Source organism: Crinia signifera, chromosome 3 (genome assembly GCF_055691185.1).
Source record: "Crinia signifera chromosome 3, ASM5569118v1, whole genome shotgun sequence".
NCBI classification, from domain to species: domain Eukaryota; kingdom Metazoa; phylum Chordata; class Amphibia; order Anura; family Myobatrachidae; genus Crinia; species Crinia signifera.
In genome coordinates this window covers 336,233,779-336,256,282 of record NC_139219.1, presented here as the reverse complement: position 1 = coordinate 336,256,282, position 22,504 = coordinate 336,233,779, and the positions used below count along the sequence as shown (strand labels likewise).

At 47.8% G+C, this 22,504-nt stretch overlaps 1 protein-coding gene across 1 annotated transcript in view; it reads right to left on the bottom strand.

The window, feature by feature from the left end:
• The window catches only part of LOC146063096 (uncharacterized), an 85,597-nt gene that overhangs the window by 5,465 nt on the left and 57,628 nt on the right, over nt 1–22,504 (bottom strand). The window contains exons 9-11 of the mRNA XM_083175109.1: nt 16,277–16,375; nt 15,243–15,341; nt 8,062–8,577 (exon numbers count right to left, since the gene is read on the bottom strand). Of these exons, the coding sequence (XP_083031235.1) occupies nt 8,062–8,577; nt 15,243–15,341; nt 16,277–16,375 (714 nt within the window). The remainder of the gene's footprint in view (nt 1–8,061; nt 8,578–15,242; nt 15,342–16,276; nt 16,376–22,504) is intronic.

The following is a 22,504-nucleotide window of genomic DNA, read 5'->3' as shown; positions in this document are numbered from 1 at the left end:
CTACATCTACTCTCATCCCACGTGTATCCGCCTACATCTACTCTCATCCCACGTGTATCCGCCTACATCTACTCTCATCCCACGTGTATCCGCCTACATCTACTCTCATCCCACGTGTATCCGCCTACATCTACTCTCATCCCACGTGTATCCGCCTACATCTACTCTCATCCCACGTGTATCCGCCTACATCTACTCTCATCCCACGTGTATCAGCCTACATCTACTCTCATCCCACGTGCATCAGCCTACATCTACTCTCATCCCACGTGTATCCGCCTACATCTACTCTCATCCCACGTGTATCCGCCTACATCTACTCTCAGCCCACGTGTATCAACCTACATCTACTCTCATCCCACGTGTATCCGCCTACATCTACTCTCATCCCACGTGTATCCGCCTACATCTACTCTCATCCCACGTGTATCCGCCTACATCTACTCTCATCCCACGTGTATCCGCCTACATCTACTCTCATCCCACGTGTATCCGCCTACATCTACTCTCATCCCACGTGTATCCGCCTACATCTACTCTCATCCCACGTGTATCCGCCTACATCTACTCTCATCCCACGTGTATCCGCCTACGTCTACTCTCATCCCACGTGTATCCGCCTACATCTACTCTCATCCCACGTGTATCCGCCTACATCTACTCTCATCCCACGTGTATCCGCCTACATCTACTCTCATCCCACCTACATCTACTCTCATCCCACGTGTATCCGCCTACATCTACTCTCATCCCACGTATACCCGCCTACATCTACTCTCATCCCACGTGTATCCGCCTACATCTACTCTCATCCCACCTACATCTACTCTCATCCCACGTGTATCCGCCTACATCTACTCTCATCCCACGTGTATCCGCCTACATCTACTCCTCGGCCCACGTGAATCCGCCTACATCTACTCTCATCCCACGTGCATCCGCCTACATCTACTCTCATCCCACGTGCATCCGCCTACATCTACTCTCATCCCACGTGCATCCGCCTACATCTACTCTCATCCCACGTGCATCCACCTACATCTACTCTCATCCCACGTGCATCCGCCTACATCTACTCTCATCCCACGTGCATCCGCCTACATCTACACTCATCCCACGTGCATCCGCCTACATCTACTCTCATCCCACGTGCATCCGCCTACATCTACTCTCATCCCACTTATATCCGCCTACATCTACTCTCATCCCACGTGTATACGCCTACATCTACTCTCATCCCAGGTGTATCCGCCTACATCTACTCTCATCCCACGTGTATCCGCCTACATTTACTCTCATCCCAAGCGTATCCGCCTACATCTACTCTCATCCCACGCGTATACGACTACATCTACTCTCATCCCACGCGTATGCGCCTACATCTACTCTCATCCCACGTGTATGCGCCTACATCTACTCTCATCCCACGTGTATGCGCCTACATCTACTCTCATCCCACGTGTATGCGCCTACATCTATTCTCAGCCCACGTGTATCCGCCTACATCTACTCTCATCCCACGTGTATCCGCCTACATCTACTCTCATCCCACGTGTATCCGCCTACATCTACTCTCATCCCACGTGTATCCGCCTACATCTACTCTCGGCCCACGTGTATCCGCCTACATCTACTCTCATCATATATTTATCCGCCTACATCTACTCTCATCCCACGTGTATCTGCCCTCATCCCACGTGAATCCGCCCTCATCTACTCTCATCCCACGTGTATCCGCTCTCATCTACTCTCATCCCACGTGTATCACCCTACATCTACTCTGATCCCACGTGTATCACCCTACATCTACTCTCATCCCACGTGTATCCGCCTACATCTACTCTCATCCCACGTGTATCCGCCTACATCTACTCTCATTCCACGTGCATCCGCCTACATCTACTCTCATCCCACGTGTATCCGCCTACATCTACTCTCATCCCACGTGTAACCACCTACATCTACTCTCATCCCACGTGTATCCGCCTACATCCACTCTCATCCCACGTGTATCCGCCTACATCTACTCCTCGGTCCATGTGTATCCACCTACATCTACTCTCATCATATATTTATCCGCCTACATCTTCTCTCATCATACATTTATCCGCCTACATCTACTCTCATCCCACGTGTATCCGCCTACATCTACTCTCATCCCACGTGTATCCACCTACATCTACTCTCATCATATATTTATCAGCCTACATCTACTCTCATCATATATTTATCAGCCTACATCTACTCTCATCATATATTTATCCGCCTACATCTACTCCCATCATACATTTATCCGCCTACATCTACTCTCATCATACATTTATCTGCCTACATCTACTGTCATCCCACGTGTATCCGCCTACATCTACTGTCATCCCACGTGTATCCGCCTACATCTACTCTCATCCCATGTGTATCCGCCTACATCTAATCTCATCCCACGTGCATCCGCCTACATCTACTCTCATCCCACGTGCATCCGCCTACATCTACTGTCATCCCACATGCATCCGCCTACATCTACTCTCATCCCACGTGCATCCGCCTACATCTACTCTCATCCCACGTGTATCCGCCTACATCTACTCTCATCCCACGTGCATCCGCCTACATCTACTCTCATCCCACGTGCATCCGCCTACATCTACTCTCATCCCACGTGCATCCGCCTACATCTACTCTCATCCCACGTGTATCCGCCTACATCTACTCTCATCCCACGTGTATCCGCCAACATCTACTCTCATCCCACGTGTATCCGCCTACATCTACTCTCATCCCACGTGTATCCGCCTACATCTACTATCCCATGTGCATCAGCCTACATCCACTCACATCCCACGTGTATCCGCCTACATCTACTCCTCGGTCCATGTGTATCCACCTACATCTACTCTCATCATATATTTATCCGCCTACATCTTCTCTCATCATACATTTATCCGCCTACATCTACTCTCATCCCACGTGTATCCGCCTACATCTACTCTCATCCCACGTGTATCCACCTACATCTACTCTCATCATATATTTATCAGCCTACATCTACTCTCATCATATATTTATCAGCCTACATCTACTCTCATCATATATTTATCCGCCTACATCTACTCCCATCATACATTTATCCGCCTACATCTACTCTCATCATACATTTATCTGCCTACATCTACTGTCATCCCACGTGTATCCGCCTACATCTACTGTCATCCCACGTGTATCCGCCTACATCTACTCTCATCCCATGTGTATCCGCCTACATCTAATCTCATCCCACGTGCATCCGCCTACATCTACTCTCATCCCACGTGCATCCGCCTACATCTACTGTCATCCCACATGCATCCGCCTACATCTACTCTCATCCCACGTGCATCCGCCTACATCTACTCTCATCCCACGTGTATCCGCCTACATCTACTCTCATCCCACGTGCATCCGCCTACATCTACTCTCATCCCACGTGCATCCGCCTACATCTACTCTCATCCCACGTGCATCCGCCTACATCTACTCTCATCCCACGTGTATCCGCCTACATCTACTCTCATCCCACGTGTATCCGCCAACATCTACTCTCATCCCACGTGTATCCGCCTACATCTACTCTCATCCCACGTGTATCCGCCTACATCTACTATCCCATGTGCATCAGCCTACATCTACTCTCATCCCTCGTGTATCCGCCCACATCTACTCTCAGCCAACGTGTATCAGCCTACATCTATTCTCATTCCACGTGCATCAGCCTACATCTACTCCTCGGCCCACGTGTATCAACCTTCATCTACTCTCGGCCCACGTACATCACCCTACATCTACTCTCATCCCATGTGCATCCGCCTACATCTACTCTCATCCCTCGTGTATCCGCCCACATCTACTCTCAGCCCACATGCATCAGCCTACATCTACTCTCATTCCACGTGCATCAGCCTACATCTACTCCTCGGCCTACGTGTATCAACCTTCATCTACTCTCGGCCCACGTACATCAGCCTACATCTACTCTCATCCCATGTGCATCCGCCTACATCTACTCTCATCCCACGTGTATCCGCCTACATCTACTCCTCGGCCCACGTGCATCCGCCTACATCTACTCTCATCCCACGTGTATCCGCCTACATCTACTCTCATCCCACGTGTATCCGCCTACATCTACTCTCATCCCACGTGTATCCGCCTACATCCACTCTCATCCCACGTGTATCCGCCTACATCTACTCTCATCCCACGTGTATCCGCCTACATCTACTCCTCGGTCCAAGTGTATCCACCTACATCTACTCTCATCATATATTTATCCGCCTACATCTACTCTCATCATACATTTATCCGCCTACATCTACTCTCATCCCACGTGTATCCGCCTACATCTACTCTCATCCCACGTGTATCCACCTACATCTACTCTCATCATATATTTATCAGCCTACATCTACTCTCATCATATATTTTTCCGCCTACATCTACTCTCATCATATAGTTATCCGCCTACATCTACTCCTCAGCCCACGTGTATCCGCCTACAACTACTCCCATCATACATTTATCCGCCTACATCTACTCTCATCAAACATTTATCCACCTACACTACTCTCATCATACATTTATCTGCCTACATCTACTGTCATCCCACGTGCATCCGCCTACATCTACTGTCATCCCACATGCATCCGCCTACATCTACTCTCATCCCACGTGTACCCGCATATATCTACTCTCATCCCACGTGTATCCGCCTACATCTACTCTCATCCCACGTGTATCTACCTACATCTACTCTCATCCCACGTGTATCCGCCTACATCTACTCTCATCCCACGTGTATCCACCTACATCTAATCTCATCCCACGTGTATCCGCCTACATCTACTATCCCATGTGCATCAGCCTACATCTACTCTCATCCCATGTGCATCAGCCTACATCTACTCTCATCCCTCGTGTATCCACCCACATCTACTCTCAGCCCACGTATATCCACCTACATCTACTCTCATCCCACGTGTATCCGCCTACATCTACTGTCATCCCACGTGTATCCACCTACATCTAATCTCATCCCACGTGTATCCGCCTACATCTACTATCCCATGTGCATCAGCCTACATCTACTCTCATCCCATGTGCATCAGCCTACATCTACTCTCATCCCTCGTGTATCCACCCACATCTACTCTCAGCCCACGTGCATCAGCCCACATCTACTCTCAGCCCACATGCATCAGCCCACATCTACTCTCAGCCCACATGCATCAGCCTACATCTACTTTCAGCCCACATGCATCAGCCTACATCTACTCCTCGGCCCACGTCTATCAACCTTCATCTACTCTCAGCCCACACATATCAACCTACATCTACTCTCAACCCACGTGCATCAGCCTATATCTACTCTCAGCCCACATGTATCAACCTACATCTACTCTCAGCCAATGTGCATCAACCTACATCTACTCTCAGCCAATGTGCATCAACCTACATCTACTCTCAGCCAACGTGCATCAACCTACATCTACTCCTCGGCCCACTTGTATCCGCCTACATCTACTCATCCCACATGTATCAACCTACATCTACTCTCAGCCAATGTGCATCAACCAACATCTACTCTCAGCCCACGTGTATCAACCTACATCTACTCTAAGCCCACGTGCATCAGCCTACATCTACTCCTCGGCCCACATGTATCTGCCTACATCTACTCTCATCCCACATGTATCAGCCTACATCTACTCCTCAGCCCACGTGTATCAACCTACATCAACTCTCTTCCCACGTGTATCAACCTACATCGACTCTCGGCCCACATGTATCCGCCTACATCTACTCTCATCCCACGTGCATCAGCCTACATCTAGTCTCATTCCATGTGCATCAGCCTACATCTACTCCTCGGCCCACGTGTATCAACCTTTATCTACTCTCGGCCCACGTACATCAGCCTACATTTACTCTCATCCCATGTGCATCCGCCTACATCTACTCTCATCCCACGTGTATCCGCCTACATCTACTCTCATCCCACGTGCATTAGCCTACATCTAGTCTCATTCCATGTGCATCAGCCTACATCTACTCTCATTCCACGTGCATCAACCTACATCTACTCCTCGGCCCACGTGTATCAACCTTCATCTACTCTCGGCCCACGTGTATCAGCCTACATCTACTCCTCGGCCCACATCTACTCTCAGCCCACACATATCAACCTACATCTACTCTAAGCCCACGTGCATCAACCTACATCTACTCTCAGCCAACGTGCATCAACCTACATCTACTCTCAGCCCACGTGCATCAACCTACATCTACTCTCAGCCCACACATATTAACCTACATCTACTCTCAGCCAACGTGCATCAACCTACATCTACTCTCAGCCAACGTGCATCAACCTACATCTACTCTCAGCCAATGTGCATCAACCTACATCTACTCTCAGCCAACGTGCATCAACCTACATCTACTCTCAGCCCACACATATCAACCTACATCTACTGTTGGCCTACGTGCATCAACCTACATCTACTCTCAGCCCACACATATCAACCTACATCTACTCTCAGCCCACGTGCATCAACCTACATCTACTCTCAGCCAACGTGCATCAACCTACATCTACTCTCAGCCCACGTGCATCAACCTACATCTACTCTCAGCCCACACATATCAACCTACATCTACTCTCAGCCAACGTGCATCAACATACATCTACTCTCAGCCAACGTGCATCAACCTACATCTACTCTCAGCCCACGTGCATCAACCTACATCTACTCTCAGCCCACACATATCAACCTACATCTACTCTCAGCCAACGTGCATCAACCTACATCTACTCTCAGCCAACGTGCATCAACCTACATCTACTCTCAGCCAACGTGCATCAACCTACATCTACTCTCAGCCCACACATATCAACCTACATCTACTGTTGGCCTACGTGCATCAACCTACATCTACTCTCAGCCCACGTGCATCAACCTACACCTACTCTCAGCCAACGTGCATCAACCTACATCTACTCTCAGCCAACGTACATCAACCTACATCTACTCTCAGCCCACACATCAACCTACATCTACTCTCAGCCCACGTGCATCAACCTACATCTACTCTCAGCCCACGTGCATCATCCTACATCTACTCTCAGCCCACACATATCAACCTACATCTACTCTCAGCCCACGTGCATCAACCTACATCTACTCTCAGCCCACACATCAACCTACATCTACTCTCAGCCCACACATATCAACCTACATCTACTCTCAGCCCACGTGCATCAACCTACATCTACTCTCAGCCCACACATATCAACCTACATCTACTCTCATCTCACGTGTATCAACCTACATCTACTCTCATCCCACGTGTATCGACCTACATCTACTCTCAGCCAACGTGCATCAACCAACATCTACTCTTGGACAACGTATATCAACCTACATCTCCTCTCATCCCACGTGTATCAATCTAGATCTACATGTATTTATATGTCTAATTGGGTGGGTCTCAGTTTCATCAGAATGGTCTCTTTCCAATGAGGTTGGGATGTCATGCTGCAAAAGTCTCCATTTTGTGTGGGAATCTTTTCAAGGGGCACGACTGTACCGGAGTGAGTATCAGTCGCATGTTAGTCTCTAAACCATGACACAGGTTTATATGTACAGAGTGAGGGTACATGTCATTAGAAAGGTCTCCACTATAGTAGCCAGTCTCTGCATCATCAGAAGTGCCACCATATTATGTGGGTGCAGTCTCAGCATCATAAGATGGGGTTACGTTACTGGGGCTCAGTCTCGGTCATGAAAACGGTCTAAATTATGGGGTTCATTCTCAGCATCATAAGGAGGCCTACTTTATGGTGGTGGGCCCAGGCATCATGAGAAGGGTCTCCAGGGCAACCCAAAGACATCTGGCTTTGCCACTACTGACAATCACACAACTTCTAGCTGTAGCACCCACGTGACAATGAAATGACTGTCTACAGACCCTGTGCGCCATGGGTTTCCTATACATAGCTACAAGAAATGAAATAAGAGTATTTACCAGCCTCTAGCTCCTCTGGAATGTCTCCTTTGTCCTGGTTCCACTCCACCTCTTTGCTGAACTCCGGCTTAAAGAAATCTCTCAGCCGCTGCTCGTAGGGGGCCAGCCTCAGGTGTGGTGGCGGGCGGCGCCCAGTTTCCGCCACGTGAGCCGCAGCCTCACCCAGCTTCTCATTCATCTTGCGCTTGGCATCCTTCCACCTCTTTTTGACTTTATCACTGGTTCGGGAAGCCACGCCAACTGCGCTGACCTCACTGGCTATAGCTTGCCACATGGCATTTTTAGCCACGCTGGGGGTGATGTCGGCCTCCTTGCCAAAAAGCTTTGAATAGTTCTCTATCACCAGGTCCACAAGGACATCCAGCTCCTTTTCCGTAAACTTCACGATGCGCAGACGCGGGACTCCGAGGTTGGGAGATGCAGCAGACTGGGATCCGTGGCAACTAGAGGTTTGAGCGGCGGAGGATTGGGTGGGGGGTACAGCATCACTGTTATCTATGGCCGGATCACCAGCATCTGTTATTTTGGCACAGAACAAAGAGTTTAGAATTATCTGCCTTGACCCCATTGGCACAGGATGTCTGCGGGCAGTCACTACATAGGCCCCGAATAACAAGCCTACCATAGGGGTGACCCACTCTCAACCATCTCCCTTACTACCCCAATATATATCGATTATGTTCCCTCCCTAAGGTCTTCCCCTGCATAGACATTGCCATTGGAGGTTTGTGTTGGAATCTCCCCTCTCTCATATAGCATCTGGCTGGTTCTTCTTGTACTGGAGTCTAATGGCCAACATACGAAAAGGACACTTTCACCTTGCCTGTCCTCGAAGCTTTTCGGAAGCTGGGTTATTTCTGGGTTATGATTACTGGGTTGTCCCTGACAAGTTAGCTATGTGCTGGAAGGTAAGTGGTAATTAACATTGACGCCACTCGGTGGTGTACCGGTCACCGTACACCAGACTCGGCAGTGAACCAGTCACCGTACACCAGTGAGCGGGAGGGAGAAGCCGTCATGTGGGTTGATCAAAAGGTTGACACTACATTTAAATGCATTATGGTTCCCAAACTTCTTTGAATCACAACACCCTATAGTATCAGAATTGTATTCATGGCACCCCTAGACCAAAAGGTTCTCTTTAAAAAAAAAAAAAAAAATTTAAAAAGAGAAAGGAGAAAATGGTGTTCCTTTTTTGGGCAATTATGTGATGAAGGACAGGACCATCAACCCAGGGCACCCCTGCAAGTGTCCTGAGGCACTGCACACAGTTTGGGAACCACATTATGTCGACAGGGTCTACATGGAAAAGGTGGAAAGTACAAAAGGTCGTAAAGATAGAAATGCAGACAAAAAATGGTTGACACAAAAATAGACGAAACTTGTTTTTTGTGTGTCATTTTGTATATTTAACCACATCTAAGACAAATGGGTAAGGTTACTATTCCCTATCGTAGACAAGGAAAATTAACTTTTAGTACCCCTGCGCACCCCCTTGCTGCTTAGGCTTTTCTTCTTGGCGTTTCCCAAAACACCCAAAATGGAGGCAAGAAATGGAGTAGGTAGAAGGCCTTTAGCGCATGTTTATTCCATACACCAATAATGCAAAACAACAGGTATGATACTTGACAAGCAGTTGATTAAACGATTGGAAACGATTGAAAACAAATCCCTCTTTACCTAGCTGAAGAGGTGGAGCCAGGGATGGTATAACAGAGTGTTTCCAAAAAAGGGCTCACCCTGGAGGCTCCACAGATTTCTGGGTTAGGATAGGTCCTCCTTGGTAAGTAGCAATCCCTCCAACGCGTTTCGAGTCTTGGAGACTCTTTATTTATCTACTCCATTTATTCCCTATCGTGGTCAAATGTTTAAAAAAACAAACTTGCGCCAACCACTTCCATTTTGACCTTTTAGCACTGTTGAGCTAATGAATGCAGACATTATGGTTTCGACCTATTGACTATTGTTGATCCTTTTTTTGTCAACCAGCCCACATTGTATAACCAAGAACAAGGGGGCACTGAAATCTGCCCCTGGAGGAAAGGAATAAGTCTACTGTCATACGTGTAGACATGCACTGCACATATATACATACATTCTATGGAGGACATTTCCAGCAAAAGGCTGCAGTCTCCATAGAGAATGTACAAACTGGAGGAAAGGTGATGGCACAATACAGAGAGGGGGACACGGAGGAGCGCGACACGGAGGAGGCAGAGATGTGTACGCTCACATATTATATATACACTAAAGTCCTATTGGACTGCTCCCTTATCCATCACAGGCCGCTACCTGAAGTGCAGGCACTGGCAGCTGATCATACTACAATGGATGAGAATACTCTAAGCTCCCTTTGTTGCAGAGATGCCCCAACCTCTACCCATACTGTGAATAGAAGCATTGGTCATATGCGTGGCATCGATTCACCTGGTGGTAAATCCACCACTGCCTGATGGGACCGGTGGATGTATCAATTCTAGCACCTTCCATACAAATGTCACAACTACAGGGTAAAATTCTGCATAAAAAGTTCCCTTTTACTTCTGGGCTATGTGCAGTAGTTTCACCATAGCGTGTATATTTATTATTATTTATTTATTAACATACATATTCCGCAGCGCTTTACAGAGAATATTTGAACATTCACATCCGTCCCTGCCCCAGTGGAGCTTACAATCTATATTCCCTACCACATATACAGGCACACAGACAGTCTAGGGTTAATTTTGTTGGGAGCCAATTAGCCTAACAGTATATTTTTGGATTGTGGGAGGAAACCGGAGTACCAGGAGGAAACCCACGCAAGACTGGAGAATAGCAGAGGTAGTGCCATTATTCAAAAAAGGAAAAAAGGAGGATCCAGCTAATTACAGACCTGTTAGTTTAACATCAATAGTGGGTAAACTATTTGAAGGAATTTTAAGAGATGGGGTCCAGGAATATTTAGACCTTCATAGTTTACTCAGTAATAACCAGCATGGGTTCGTGAAAAATCGTTCATGCCAAACTAATCTACTTGGTTTCTATGAAGAGGTTATCAAAAACCTCGATAATGGAAATGCTGTAGATGTGATTTTCCTAGATTTTGCTAAAGCCTTCGACATCGTACCAGTACCACACAAGAGGTTGATAAATAAAATGGAGGACCTGGGATTTGGGGCAAATATCTGCAGATGGGTAGGGAACTGGCTATGTAATAGAGAACAAAAAGTGGTCGTGAACAGGGCCGTATCAGATACAATACCGGTACTAAGTGGAGTGCCACAGGGTTCGGTACTAGGGCCCATTTTGTTTAACATATTTATTAACGATATTGGGATGGGGTTACTCAGCAATGTATCGATCTTTGCGGACGATTCAAAACTGAGCAGTTATTAAATCATCAGATGTCACCACGCTTCAAAATGATCTTGACAATCTAGACGAGTGGGCAAAAAAGTGGAACATGAGGTTCAATGTGGACAAATGCGAGGTACAGTAATGCACCTTGGGAGACACAACCAGTGTGCTAGTTATAACCTAAGTGGGGATGACTTGGGTAAATCAGTACTCGAAAAGGATCTAGGAGTCCAAATAGACAACAAACTGGGGTGTAGTGCTCAATGTAATATAGCAACAAAAAAGGCCAATAAAACTCTAGCATGTATTAAAAGGGGCATGGAAACTAGGGATTCAAAAGTAATTATGCCTCTGTACAAATCATTGGTTAGGCCGCACCTCGAATACGGAGTACAGTTCTGGGCCCGCACTATAAAAAGGACATCATAGAATTAGAAAAAATCCAAAGAAGAGCAACAAAGCTTATTAGGGGAATGGAGACTTTAAGCTACGAGGAGAGATTAAGCAAGCTGGGACTATTTACACTAGAGAAGAGACGTTTAAGGGGGGACATGCTCAACATGTACAAATATATCAGGGGCCAATATAAGGAACTATCAAACACCCTTTTTTCTGCTAGACAGGAATCTAGGACGCGAGGGCATGAGTATAGATTAGAAGAAAAAAGATTTTGTTCATCTAGAAGAAAACATTTCTTTACAGTCAGAGCAGTCAAACTTTGGAACTCTCTTCCTGGAGAAGTGGTGTTAGCAGACACTATAAATACGTTTAAAATAAGGTTGGATAAACATTTATTGGTTAAAAACATCCATGGGTACGAATAAGTAACAATCTGTCTTTAAAATATCAGAACATACTATACAGCAAGGGATTAGCTACTATAAACAGTAGATACGTGCAGATAGCAATGCTGGTGATAACTGCACAAGATCCCAGTGCGATACAATAAAAAGGTTCCCACCAGGACAGTCTATTGGCTGTTTTAAGGTTCCATGGGAACCACTCATTATTCTACAGTACCATGATTGGATGTTGTACTTCAATTGTTGTCTCTTATTCTCAAAAGGAATGTATTCTTATAGAACAACCAGTTCTATCTGCAGCTCATTGGTTGTGAGTGGGCTCTAGTATAGCGCCAATGCTGACTAATATCTATGTGTGACCAGAGGTTCTATCTGCAGCTCATTGGTTGTGAGTGGGCTCTAGTAGAGCGCCATTGCTGGCTAATATCTAGATGTACGACAAGAGGTTCTATCTGCAGCTCATTGATTGTGCGATGGGCTCTAGTATAGCGTCATTGCTGGCTAATATCTGTATGTGTGACCAGAGGTTCTATCTGCAGCTCATTGGTTGTGCGATGGGCTCTAGTATAGCGCAAATGTTGGCTAATATCTATATGTATGACAAGTGGTTCTATCTGCAGTTGATTGGTTGTGTGGTGGGTTATAGCATAGAGTCATTGGTGGCTAATATCTATATGTGTGACAAGAGGGTCTATCTTCAGCTCATTAGTTGTACTGTGGGCTCTAGCATAGCGCTACTGGTGGCTAATATCTGTATATGTGTAGTGCATTGGTTGTGTGGTGGGCTCTAGTATAGCGCTACTGGTTTCTAATATCTGTATATGTGTAGTGCATTGGTTGTGTGGTGGGCTCTAGTATAGCGCTATTGGTGGCTAATATCTGTATTTTGACAAGAGGTTCTATCTGCAGCTCATTGGTTGTGCGATGGGCTCTAGTATAGCGCAAATGTTGGCTAATATCTATATGTATGACAAGTGGTTCTATCTGCAGTTGATTGGTTGTGTGGTGGGTTATAGCATAGAGTCATTGGTGGCTAATATCTATATGTGTGACAAGAGGGTCTATCTTCAGCTCATTAGTTGTACTGTGGGCTCTAGCATAGCGCTACTGGTGGCTAATATCTGTATATGTGTAGTGCATTGGTTGTGTGGTGGGCTCTAGTATAGCGCTACTGGTTTCTAATATCTGTATATGTGTAGTGCATTGGTTGTGTGGTGGGCTCTAGTATAGCGCTATTGGTGGCTAATATCTGTATTTTGACAAGAGGTTCTATCTGCAGCTCATTGGTTGTGCGGTGGGCTCTAGCACAGCGCCAATGCTGACTAATATCTATGTGTGTGACCAGAGGTTCTATCTGCAACTCATTGGTTGTGCGGTGGGCTCTAGCATAGCACCAATGCTGGCTAATACCTATATGTGTGACAAGAGGTTCTATCTGCAGCTCATTGACTGTGTGGGGGCTCTAGTATAGCGCCAATGCTGGCTAATATCTATATATGTCACAAGAGGTTCTATCTGGAGTGTAGTGGGCTCTAGCATAGCGACATTGGTGGCTAATATCTATATGTGTGACCAGAGGTTCTATCTGCAGCTCATTGGTTGTGCGGTGGGCTCTCGTATAGCTTTGCTGGCTAATACCTAGATGTGTGACAAGAAGTTCCATCAGCAGCAGATTGGTTGTGCGGTGGGCTATAGCAAAGAGTCATTGGTGGCTAATATCTGTATGTGTGACAAGAGGTTCTATCTTCAGCTCATTGGTTGTGTGATGGGCTCTAGCATAGCACCAATGCTGGCTAATATCTATGTGTGACAAGAAGTTCCATCAGCAGCCGATTGGTTGTGCGGTGGGCTCTAGCATAGCACCAATGCTGGCTAATACCTATGTGTGACAAGAATTCCTATCAGCAGCCGATTGGTTGTGCGGTGGGCTCCATTGCTGGCAAATAATGTGTGATATTGAAATTGCGATCTGTTTTGCTGAGTTGCCTAGTGAAGACAAGATTGCGTTTTATACAAGCTATATAGATGACCTGTTATTATGTTAGAGAGGCCAAATACAGAATGTCCTGGACCACATAGACATATATAATGCTAGTGCCAGTCCAGGGAAACTGCTCAAAAAAAGTCGAACTTTTGACCCTGTCAACCTTTTCGCCCTGTTGACCAACAGTGGTCGACATTATGACTGTCGACCTAGAGTGAATCTATCATGAGTCCGGATACCATTTGGGCTGTTTCAGGACTGAGTCAATGTAGGAAGCCTCAAATGTCGCTTAACATTGCACAATACAGATAGCAGTTCCTATGGTAACTGTATACAGGTGACATTGCCGCAGTTCCATCTAGCATATTATATATACACTCTGCTGCATGAGAGACACCAGGAGATATCGATACAATGGAGATACCGATACAATGGAGATATCCAATGGATCCTTCTCATCTAGCCGAAACCAATGCCGGTTGTGGCGGCCATTATTTCATCTGTGATACATTCACTAGAGATGGAGGGTTTATTACTATCTGGTTTGGCCAGAATGAGCAATCCTACGTGCAGACAGCAATGCTGGTGATAACCGCACAAGATCCCAGTGCGATACAATAAAAAGGTTCCCCCTGATTAAGCCTCGTATGAGACAAAACGCGTCGGGTATTTGAATTCAAGGTCAAACATCAGGAGCACTAACCCGAGGGGAAGACATCTATGAATTCTATGTGATATTATTTATCAATCGTCATGGAAAAACCATGACAAACATTCCATTGTATTTCACAGAATAAGATCTCTAAGGTTAATTGCTGTAATAAATTTGTAAAATATTGTGAACCGGAAGATATACGGGTGTATATTTGTATATTGAACAGACATTTGTAATCAATATGAGCAATTATTATCAGCATAGTGGTGGATTATCGCCTTCTTAATATCCATAATAATAAAATTATATATTTGAGCCGGAGTCTTGTCTTGCTGCTGAGTATGTATATGGTATAATGCTGGTACTACATGCAGACATTACTTTACGTGGGAGACCTTACCTCTAGACGTGGCCGTGGTATCTTCTGGCCCATGTCCTCCTACGGACACCTTAATATACTCCACGTCTTCCTGTTTAATTGGCTTGGAGGTCGCCTGTCCTACAAATAAAACCAGACGTGTCCATAACTGGGAAGCCACCTGGAGTTACCGGCAGATATTCCAATACAGGTTGAGTATCCCTTATCCGAAATGCTCGGGACCATGAGCATTCCGAATAAGGGATTTTTACGGTTTTTGGAAAATATATATTTTTTTACATACTTATATGTCCCCTGGTGGGTCCCCGATGGTCCCTCGGCGTCCATGAAGTCCTCCATCGTCCACGGCAGACATTCAGCTTCATCTGCGGCGGTCCATTGCGCGAGTTCCCAGGCGCGCCGGTGACGTCACTGGTGCTCCTGGGACTCGCGCACTGCACTACTGGGACCGCTGGAGACGTCGGAGATGAAGCTGAAGGCCTGCCATGGAAGCCGGGGGACTAGGTAAGAACTATTCCAAAAAAAAAACCCACGGTTTTTGGAATAATTCGGAGAACGGATATATGGATACGGGATACTCAACCTGGATCTCTTTCCTAGCCCCGATCCCCTGTCTAATAAAGTCATTCATTCCTATTATTTCCCCTTCTGTAAATCCAGGTTCCATCACTGTATCACAACTTATACAGGGCACATAGGTAACTAGAGAAACCTTGTTATAGTCTCTGTCCCAGCAGTGAGAAGAAAAGCCGGCATGAGTAATGGGTGTGGTCTGACAGCAGGGGGCAGTACTTATGGCACTAGGGATACCGGTCAGGAGGAAATGGGGAAACACCAGATCCAGGAGACAAGATCCCACCTAGGCAGATGTACAGTGATGCTGTGCAGGGCGTATACTGGCCACTGTGCTACTGAGAGTTACACAGAGGAGTCATTAATGGGCTTTGAATGTAGACGACGGACACTGAAGTGGGAGAATAGTGAAAGTGTGGCGGTTGTGTCACACTTATGGGGCATGATTCAGAGTTGGAGGCCACATCCTGAGTTGGTCTCACCTCTAGCCGTGGCTCCTGTGCTGTCTGGCCCATGACTGCTCGCTGGCACCTTGGCGTAGTCCAGATCTTCATGTCTCACCGCCTGGGACAACGCCCTTCCTGCGGACGGAAGGAAACATGGAAATCAGGGTGACGTACAACAGCTGTAACCTAAACATCACCGGGCAGGGAGGTATAATTATACCCAGAAACAGTACCCACAATGTGTGACATCACAGGTCGCTGACACCAGGCTACAAACACTATGACATCACAGGTCGCTGACACCAGGCTACACACTATGACATCACAGGTCGCTGACACCAGGCTACACACTATGACATCACAGGTCGCTGACACCAGGCTACACACTATGACATCACAGGTCGCCGACACCAGGCTACAAACACTGACATCACAGGTCGCTGACACCAGGCTACAAACACTATGACATCACAGGTCGCTGACACCAGACTACACACTATAACATCACAGGTCGCTGACACCAGGCTACACACTATGACATCACAAGTCACAGACACCAGGCTACATACACTATGAGATCACAGGTCACAAACACCAGGCTACATACACAATGACATCACAGGTCGCCGACACCAGGCTACACACACTATGACATCACAGGTCGCCAACACCAAGTTATTATTATTATTATTTTATTTATAAGGCGCCACAAGTGTTTCGCAGCGCCGTACAAAGGAACAATACAGGGAGACAAAAGCTTGGCATAACATTGAATAAATAACAAAAATACAGTACAAATAAAGAGCACCACAGTTCAATACACATTACAGCTTAAATGTAAGTAGTGAGAACCCAATCAACATACAACTAGAGGCTTGAGGCCAATGATGGAGATGAGTATGAAGATGGTCACTGAGTGTTGGAGTAAAGAAGAGCTGTGAGTGAAATGTGAAGAGAAGTGGGCTTTGACAACAGGAGGGAAGAGGGCCCTACTCGGAGGAGCTTACAATCTAGTAGGAAGGGGAGACAGACAGATTACAAGAGGTGCAAGCGAGGGGCTGGTGGTTAGATAGCAGGATGTAAACAGGAAACAGGCAAGGGGTCGGAGAACCAGCTGGTTTATGCAGTGGAAGGGTACGCTTTGATGAATAGGTGAGTTTTCAGTGCCCGTTTGAAGCTTTGCAAGGTCGGGGAGAGTCTAATGGAGCGAGGGAGTGCGTTCCACTGAAGGGGTGCAGCACGGGCAAAGTCCTGTACTCTAGCATGGGAAGCAGTGATCAGGGTGGAGGAGAGACGACAGTCGTCAGCTGACCGTAGAGGGCGGGAGGGTGTATGAATGGAGATGAGGTTAGAGATATATGGAGCAATGGAATTAGAGATGGCCCTGTATGTGAGTGTGAGGTGTTTGAAGAGGATTCTGTAGGGGAATGGAAGCCAGTGCAGATTTTGTTGAAGGGGAGTAGCAGAGTTAGAGCGGCGGGAGAGGAAGATAAGCCTGGCTGCAGCATTGAGGACAGATTGGAGAGGAGCTAGTTGGGATTGAGCGAGGCCAGTGAGAAGAGCATTACAGTAGTCAAGCCGTGAGATGACTAATGAGTGGATGATCAGCTTAGTTGCACTCTGTGAGAGAAAGGGCCTGATGCGAGCAATGTTGCGTAACTGGAACCGGCAAGAATGGGCCAGGGCTTGGATGTGGGGTGCAAAGGAGAGGGAGGAGTCAAGTGTGACACCCAGGCAGCGGAGTTGGGGAACAGGGGAGATGATGGTGTTGTTAACAGTGATAGAGATATTAGTAGGGGGCATAGCTCTGGGTGGGGGAAAGATAATAAGTTCGGTTTTGTCCATATTCAGCTTCAGAAATCGCTCAGACATCCAGGAGGAGATGGCAGCGAGGCAGTTGGAAACTTGAGAGAAAACAGTGGGGGACAGATCAGGAGAGGAGAGGTAGATTTGGGTGTCATCTGCATAGAGGTGATATTGGAAGCCAAAGGAGTTAATGAGTGCACCCAGAGAGGAGGTGTACAGAGAGAACAGAATGGGGCCAAGGACGGAACCCTGAGGGACCCCGACAGGAAGGATAGAAGGTGGTGAGGTAGAGCCAGAGGCAGAGACTGAGAAGGAACGGTTGAAGAGGTAAGAGGAAAACCAGTTGAAGACTGTGCCAGAGAGGCCAATGTTTTGGAGTGTGTGGAGGAGGAGAGGGTGATCCACAGTGTCAAAGGCAGCAGATAGGTCCAAAAGGATAAGCAGGGAGAAGTGACCCTTGGATTTGGCCGACAGCAGGTCATTGGTGACTTTCACTAGGGCAGTCTCAGTGGAGTGAAGTGGGCGAAAGCCAGATTGAAGGGGATCTAGGATGGAGTGGTCAGACAGGTAGCTTGTGAGACGCCTGTAAACCAGCCGTTCTAGTATTTTAGAGGCAAATGGGAGAAGAGAGATAGGGCGGTAGCTTGTGGGAGATAAAGGGTCCAGGTTAGGTTTTTTAAGAATAGGCGAGACCAGAGCGTGTTTGAAGGGTGAGGGAAAGATGCCAGTAGAAAGAGATAGGTTAAAGAGGTGAGCAAGGTGGGAGCAGCCAGTGGGGGAGAGGGAACTGAGGAGACGGGAGGGGAGAGGGTCCAAGGGACAGGTAGAGGGGGGAGAGGATGAGATGAGTGAGCGGACTTCCTCAGCTGTAGTAGGGCAGAAGGATGACAGAGTGGGGTAGTTGGTAGGGGAGGATGATTGGGGTGGGTGGGCTGCAGAGGGGGTATGGAAGGAGATATCATGTCGGATTACCTCAATTTTAGAGAGGAAGAAGGAGGCAAAGTCAGTGGCAGTGAGGGATGAAGGGAGGAGGGGTGGTGCAGGGCGAAGTAGATTGTTGAAAGTATCAAAGAGACGTCGGGGATTGGAGGAATGGGAAGAGATGAGAGATTTGAAGAAAGATTGTTTGGTATAGGAGAGAGCAGCGCTGTAGGAGGAGAGAATAAACTTGAAATGGAGGAAGTCTTCCAGAGAGTGAGATTTTCTCCAGAGGCGTTCAGCAGAGCGTGCACATTTTTGCAAGAATCTAGTTATTTTGTTGTGCCAGGGTTGTGGTTTAGAGCGTCGAAGGGGAACAGTGTGGAGGGGGGCTACAGAGTCGAGAGCAGAGGTGAGAGAAGAATAATAGAAAGAGGCAGCCTGGTTGGGGCAAGTCATGGTTGAGAGAGGAGAGAGGAAAGTCTCCAGGGAAGACAGGACAGTGGGGTCAAGAGATCCGAGGTTACGTCTGGTGACTGTGGGTCTGGGCAATGAGGGGAGAGGGGAGGATGAGAGGGTGAAAGAGAGCAGATTGTGGTCAGAGAGTGGGAAGGAAGAATTAGAGAAATCAGAGAGATTACAATGGTGGGTGAAGACTAGGTCAAGGGAGTGTCCGAGATTATGAGTGGGGGTGGAGGTCCATTGAGAAAGTCCAAAGGAGGTGGTAAGGTCAAGAAGGTTAGAGGAGGCAGCATTATTGATGTCAATAGGAATGTTAAAGTCACCGAGGATGATAGAGGGGAGGTCAGAGGCAAGAAAGTGTGGAAGCCACGCAGCAAAGTTATCAAGGAAAGGGGAGCAGGGGCCAGGGGGGCGGTAGATTACAGCCACAAGGAGGTGAATGGGGTAGAAGAGGCGGATAGTGTGTACCTCAAAGGTGGAGAATGTGAGGGAGGGCTCAGGTGGGATGGCGCGGAAGGTGCAGTTGGGGGAGAGGAGGATGCCCACTCCTCCACCCTGGCGGCCATCCGGTCTGACCGAGTGTGTGAAGGAGAGGCCTCCATAAGAGAGGGCAGCAGGGGAGGTAGTGTCAGATGCGGACAGCCAGGTTTCAGTGATGGCAAGAAGGTTAAAAAAGTGGTAGATAAAGAGGTCGTGGATAATTGGGAGCTTGTTGCAGACTGATCTAGCATTCCAGAGAGCACAGGAGAAAGGAAGGGAGGGGACAGGTTGATGTCAAGTTACATACACTGTGATGTCAAGTTACATACACTATGACATCACAGGTCTCCGACACCAGGCTACACACACTATGACGTTACAGGTCACAAACACCAGGCTACACACACTATGACATCACAGGTCACAAACACCAGGCTACACACACTATGACATCACAGGTTGCCAACACCAGGCTACACACACTATGGCATCACAGGTCACAGACACCAGGCTACATACACAATGACATCACAGGTCGCTGACACCAGGCTACACACACTATGACATCACAGTTTACAGACACCAGGCTACACACACTATGACATCACAGTTTACAGACACCAGGCTACACACACTATGAGATCACATGTCACAAACACCAGGCCACATACAATATAACAACACAGTCTCTGACACCAGGCTACAAACACTATGACATCACAGGTCACAAACACCAGGCTACATACACTATGACATCACAGTTTACAGACACCAGGCTACAAACACTATGACATCACAGGTCACCGACACCAGGCTAAACACACTATGACATCACAGGTCACCGACACCATCATAACTAGTAGAAAACTGAGTTTTTACCTTTAGTATAAAAATGTGTTACAGAATGTATATAAATGAGAATTAGTATCTTATCTTTCTTTATAAGAAGCCACAGTTTGCGCTGTACAAGACAGATATTAACAGCGCAAACCTGACCCACAAGACCCATACAGTACAGAGCAAACCTGACCCACAAGACCCCTACAGAACAGAGCAAACCTGACCAACACACCCCTACAGTACAACGCACACCTGACCCACACGACCCCTACAGTACAGCGCAAACCTGACCCACACGACCCCTACAGTACAGCGCAAACCTGACCCACACGACCCCTACAGTACAGCGCAAACCTGACCCACACGACCCCTACAGTACAGAGCAAACATGACCCACACCAGCCCTACAGTACAGCGCAAACCTGACCCACACGACCCCTACAGCACAGAGCAAACCTGACCCACAACAACCATACAGCACAGCACAAACCTGACCCACACAACCCCTACAGCACAGCACAAACCTGACCCACACGACCCCTACAGTACAGCACATAGTGTTCCTTCTAGGAACCAAACGGGGCAGGGCGCTGGAGGGGCGGACCGGGCACGCCAACGTCACAATTGAGGGCGTGCCCGGGCCGCCGCGTCACTGAAGGGGGCGTGCCCGGGCCGCAGCGACACTGAAGGGGGTGTGCCCGGCCGTAACTAAGTCCCCGAGCTGCCGGGAAAGCGCCGTGCACCGCAATCTATGGCGGCGCTGGGCTTCACCGGTGCACTCCGGCGGGCAGGCAGCAGGCTGTTTTAGCGGGGCACTTCTAGAGGGGCAGGGCGCATTCTGCCCTTTAAAAATCGGGCAGGGCGCAGCGCCCCGCTAAAACAGCCTAGCGGGAACACTAAGCACAAACCTGACCCACACGACCCCTACAGTACAGAGCAAACCTGACCCACGCAACCCCTACAGTACAGCACAAACCTGACCCACACGACCCCTACAGTACAGAGCAAACCTGACCCACACGACCCCTACAGTACAGCACAAACCTGACCCACACGACCCCTACAGTACAGCACAAACCTGACCCACACGACCCCTACAGTACAGCACAAACCTGACCCAAATGACCCCTACAGTAAAGAGCAAACCTGACCCACACGACCCCTACAGTACAGAGCAAACCTGACCCACACGACCCCTACAGTACAGAGCAAACCTGACCCACACGACCCCTACAGTACAGCACAAACCTGACCCACACGACCCCTACAGTACAGCACAAACCTGACCCACACGACCCCTACAGTACAGCACAAACCTGACCCAAATGACCCCTACAGTAAAGAGCAAACCTGACCCACACGACCCCTACAGTACAGAGCAAACCTGACCCACACGACCCATACAGTACAGAGCAAACATGACCCACACGACCCCTACAGTACAGCTCAAACCTGGCCCACACAACCCCTAGAGTACAGCACAAACCTGACCCACATGACCCCTACAGTACAGCACAAACCTGACCCACACGACCCCTACAGTACAGGTAGAGGCTAAGACAGTAGAAGAATTTAAACATGCTTGGGATAGGCATATGCATATCTTACAAAGAAATAAGGATTAAAAAGGGTTGAGATTACATGAAGGGTAAAAAAAGGGGCAGACTAAATGGGCCAAATGGTTCTTATCTGCCGTCAAATTCTAGGTTTCAAACATGACCCACACGACCCCTACAGTACAGCGCAAACCTGACCCAC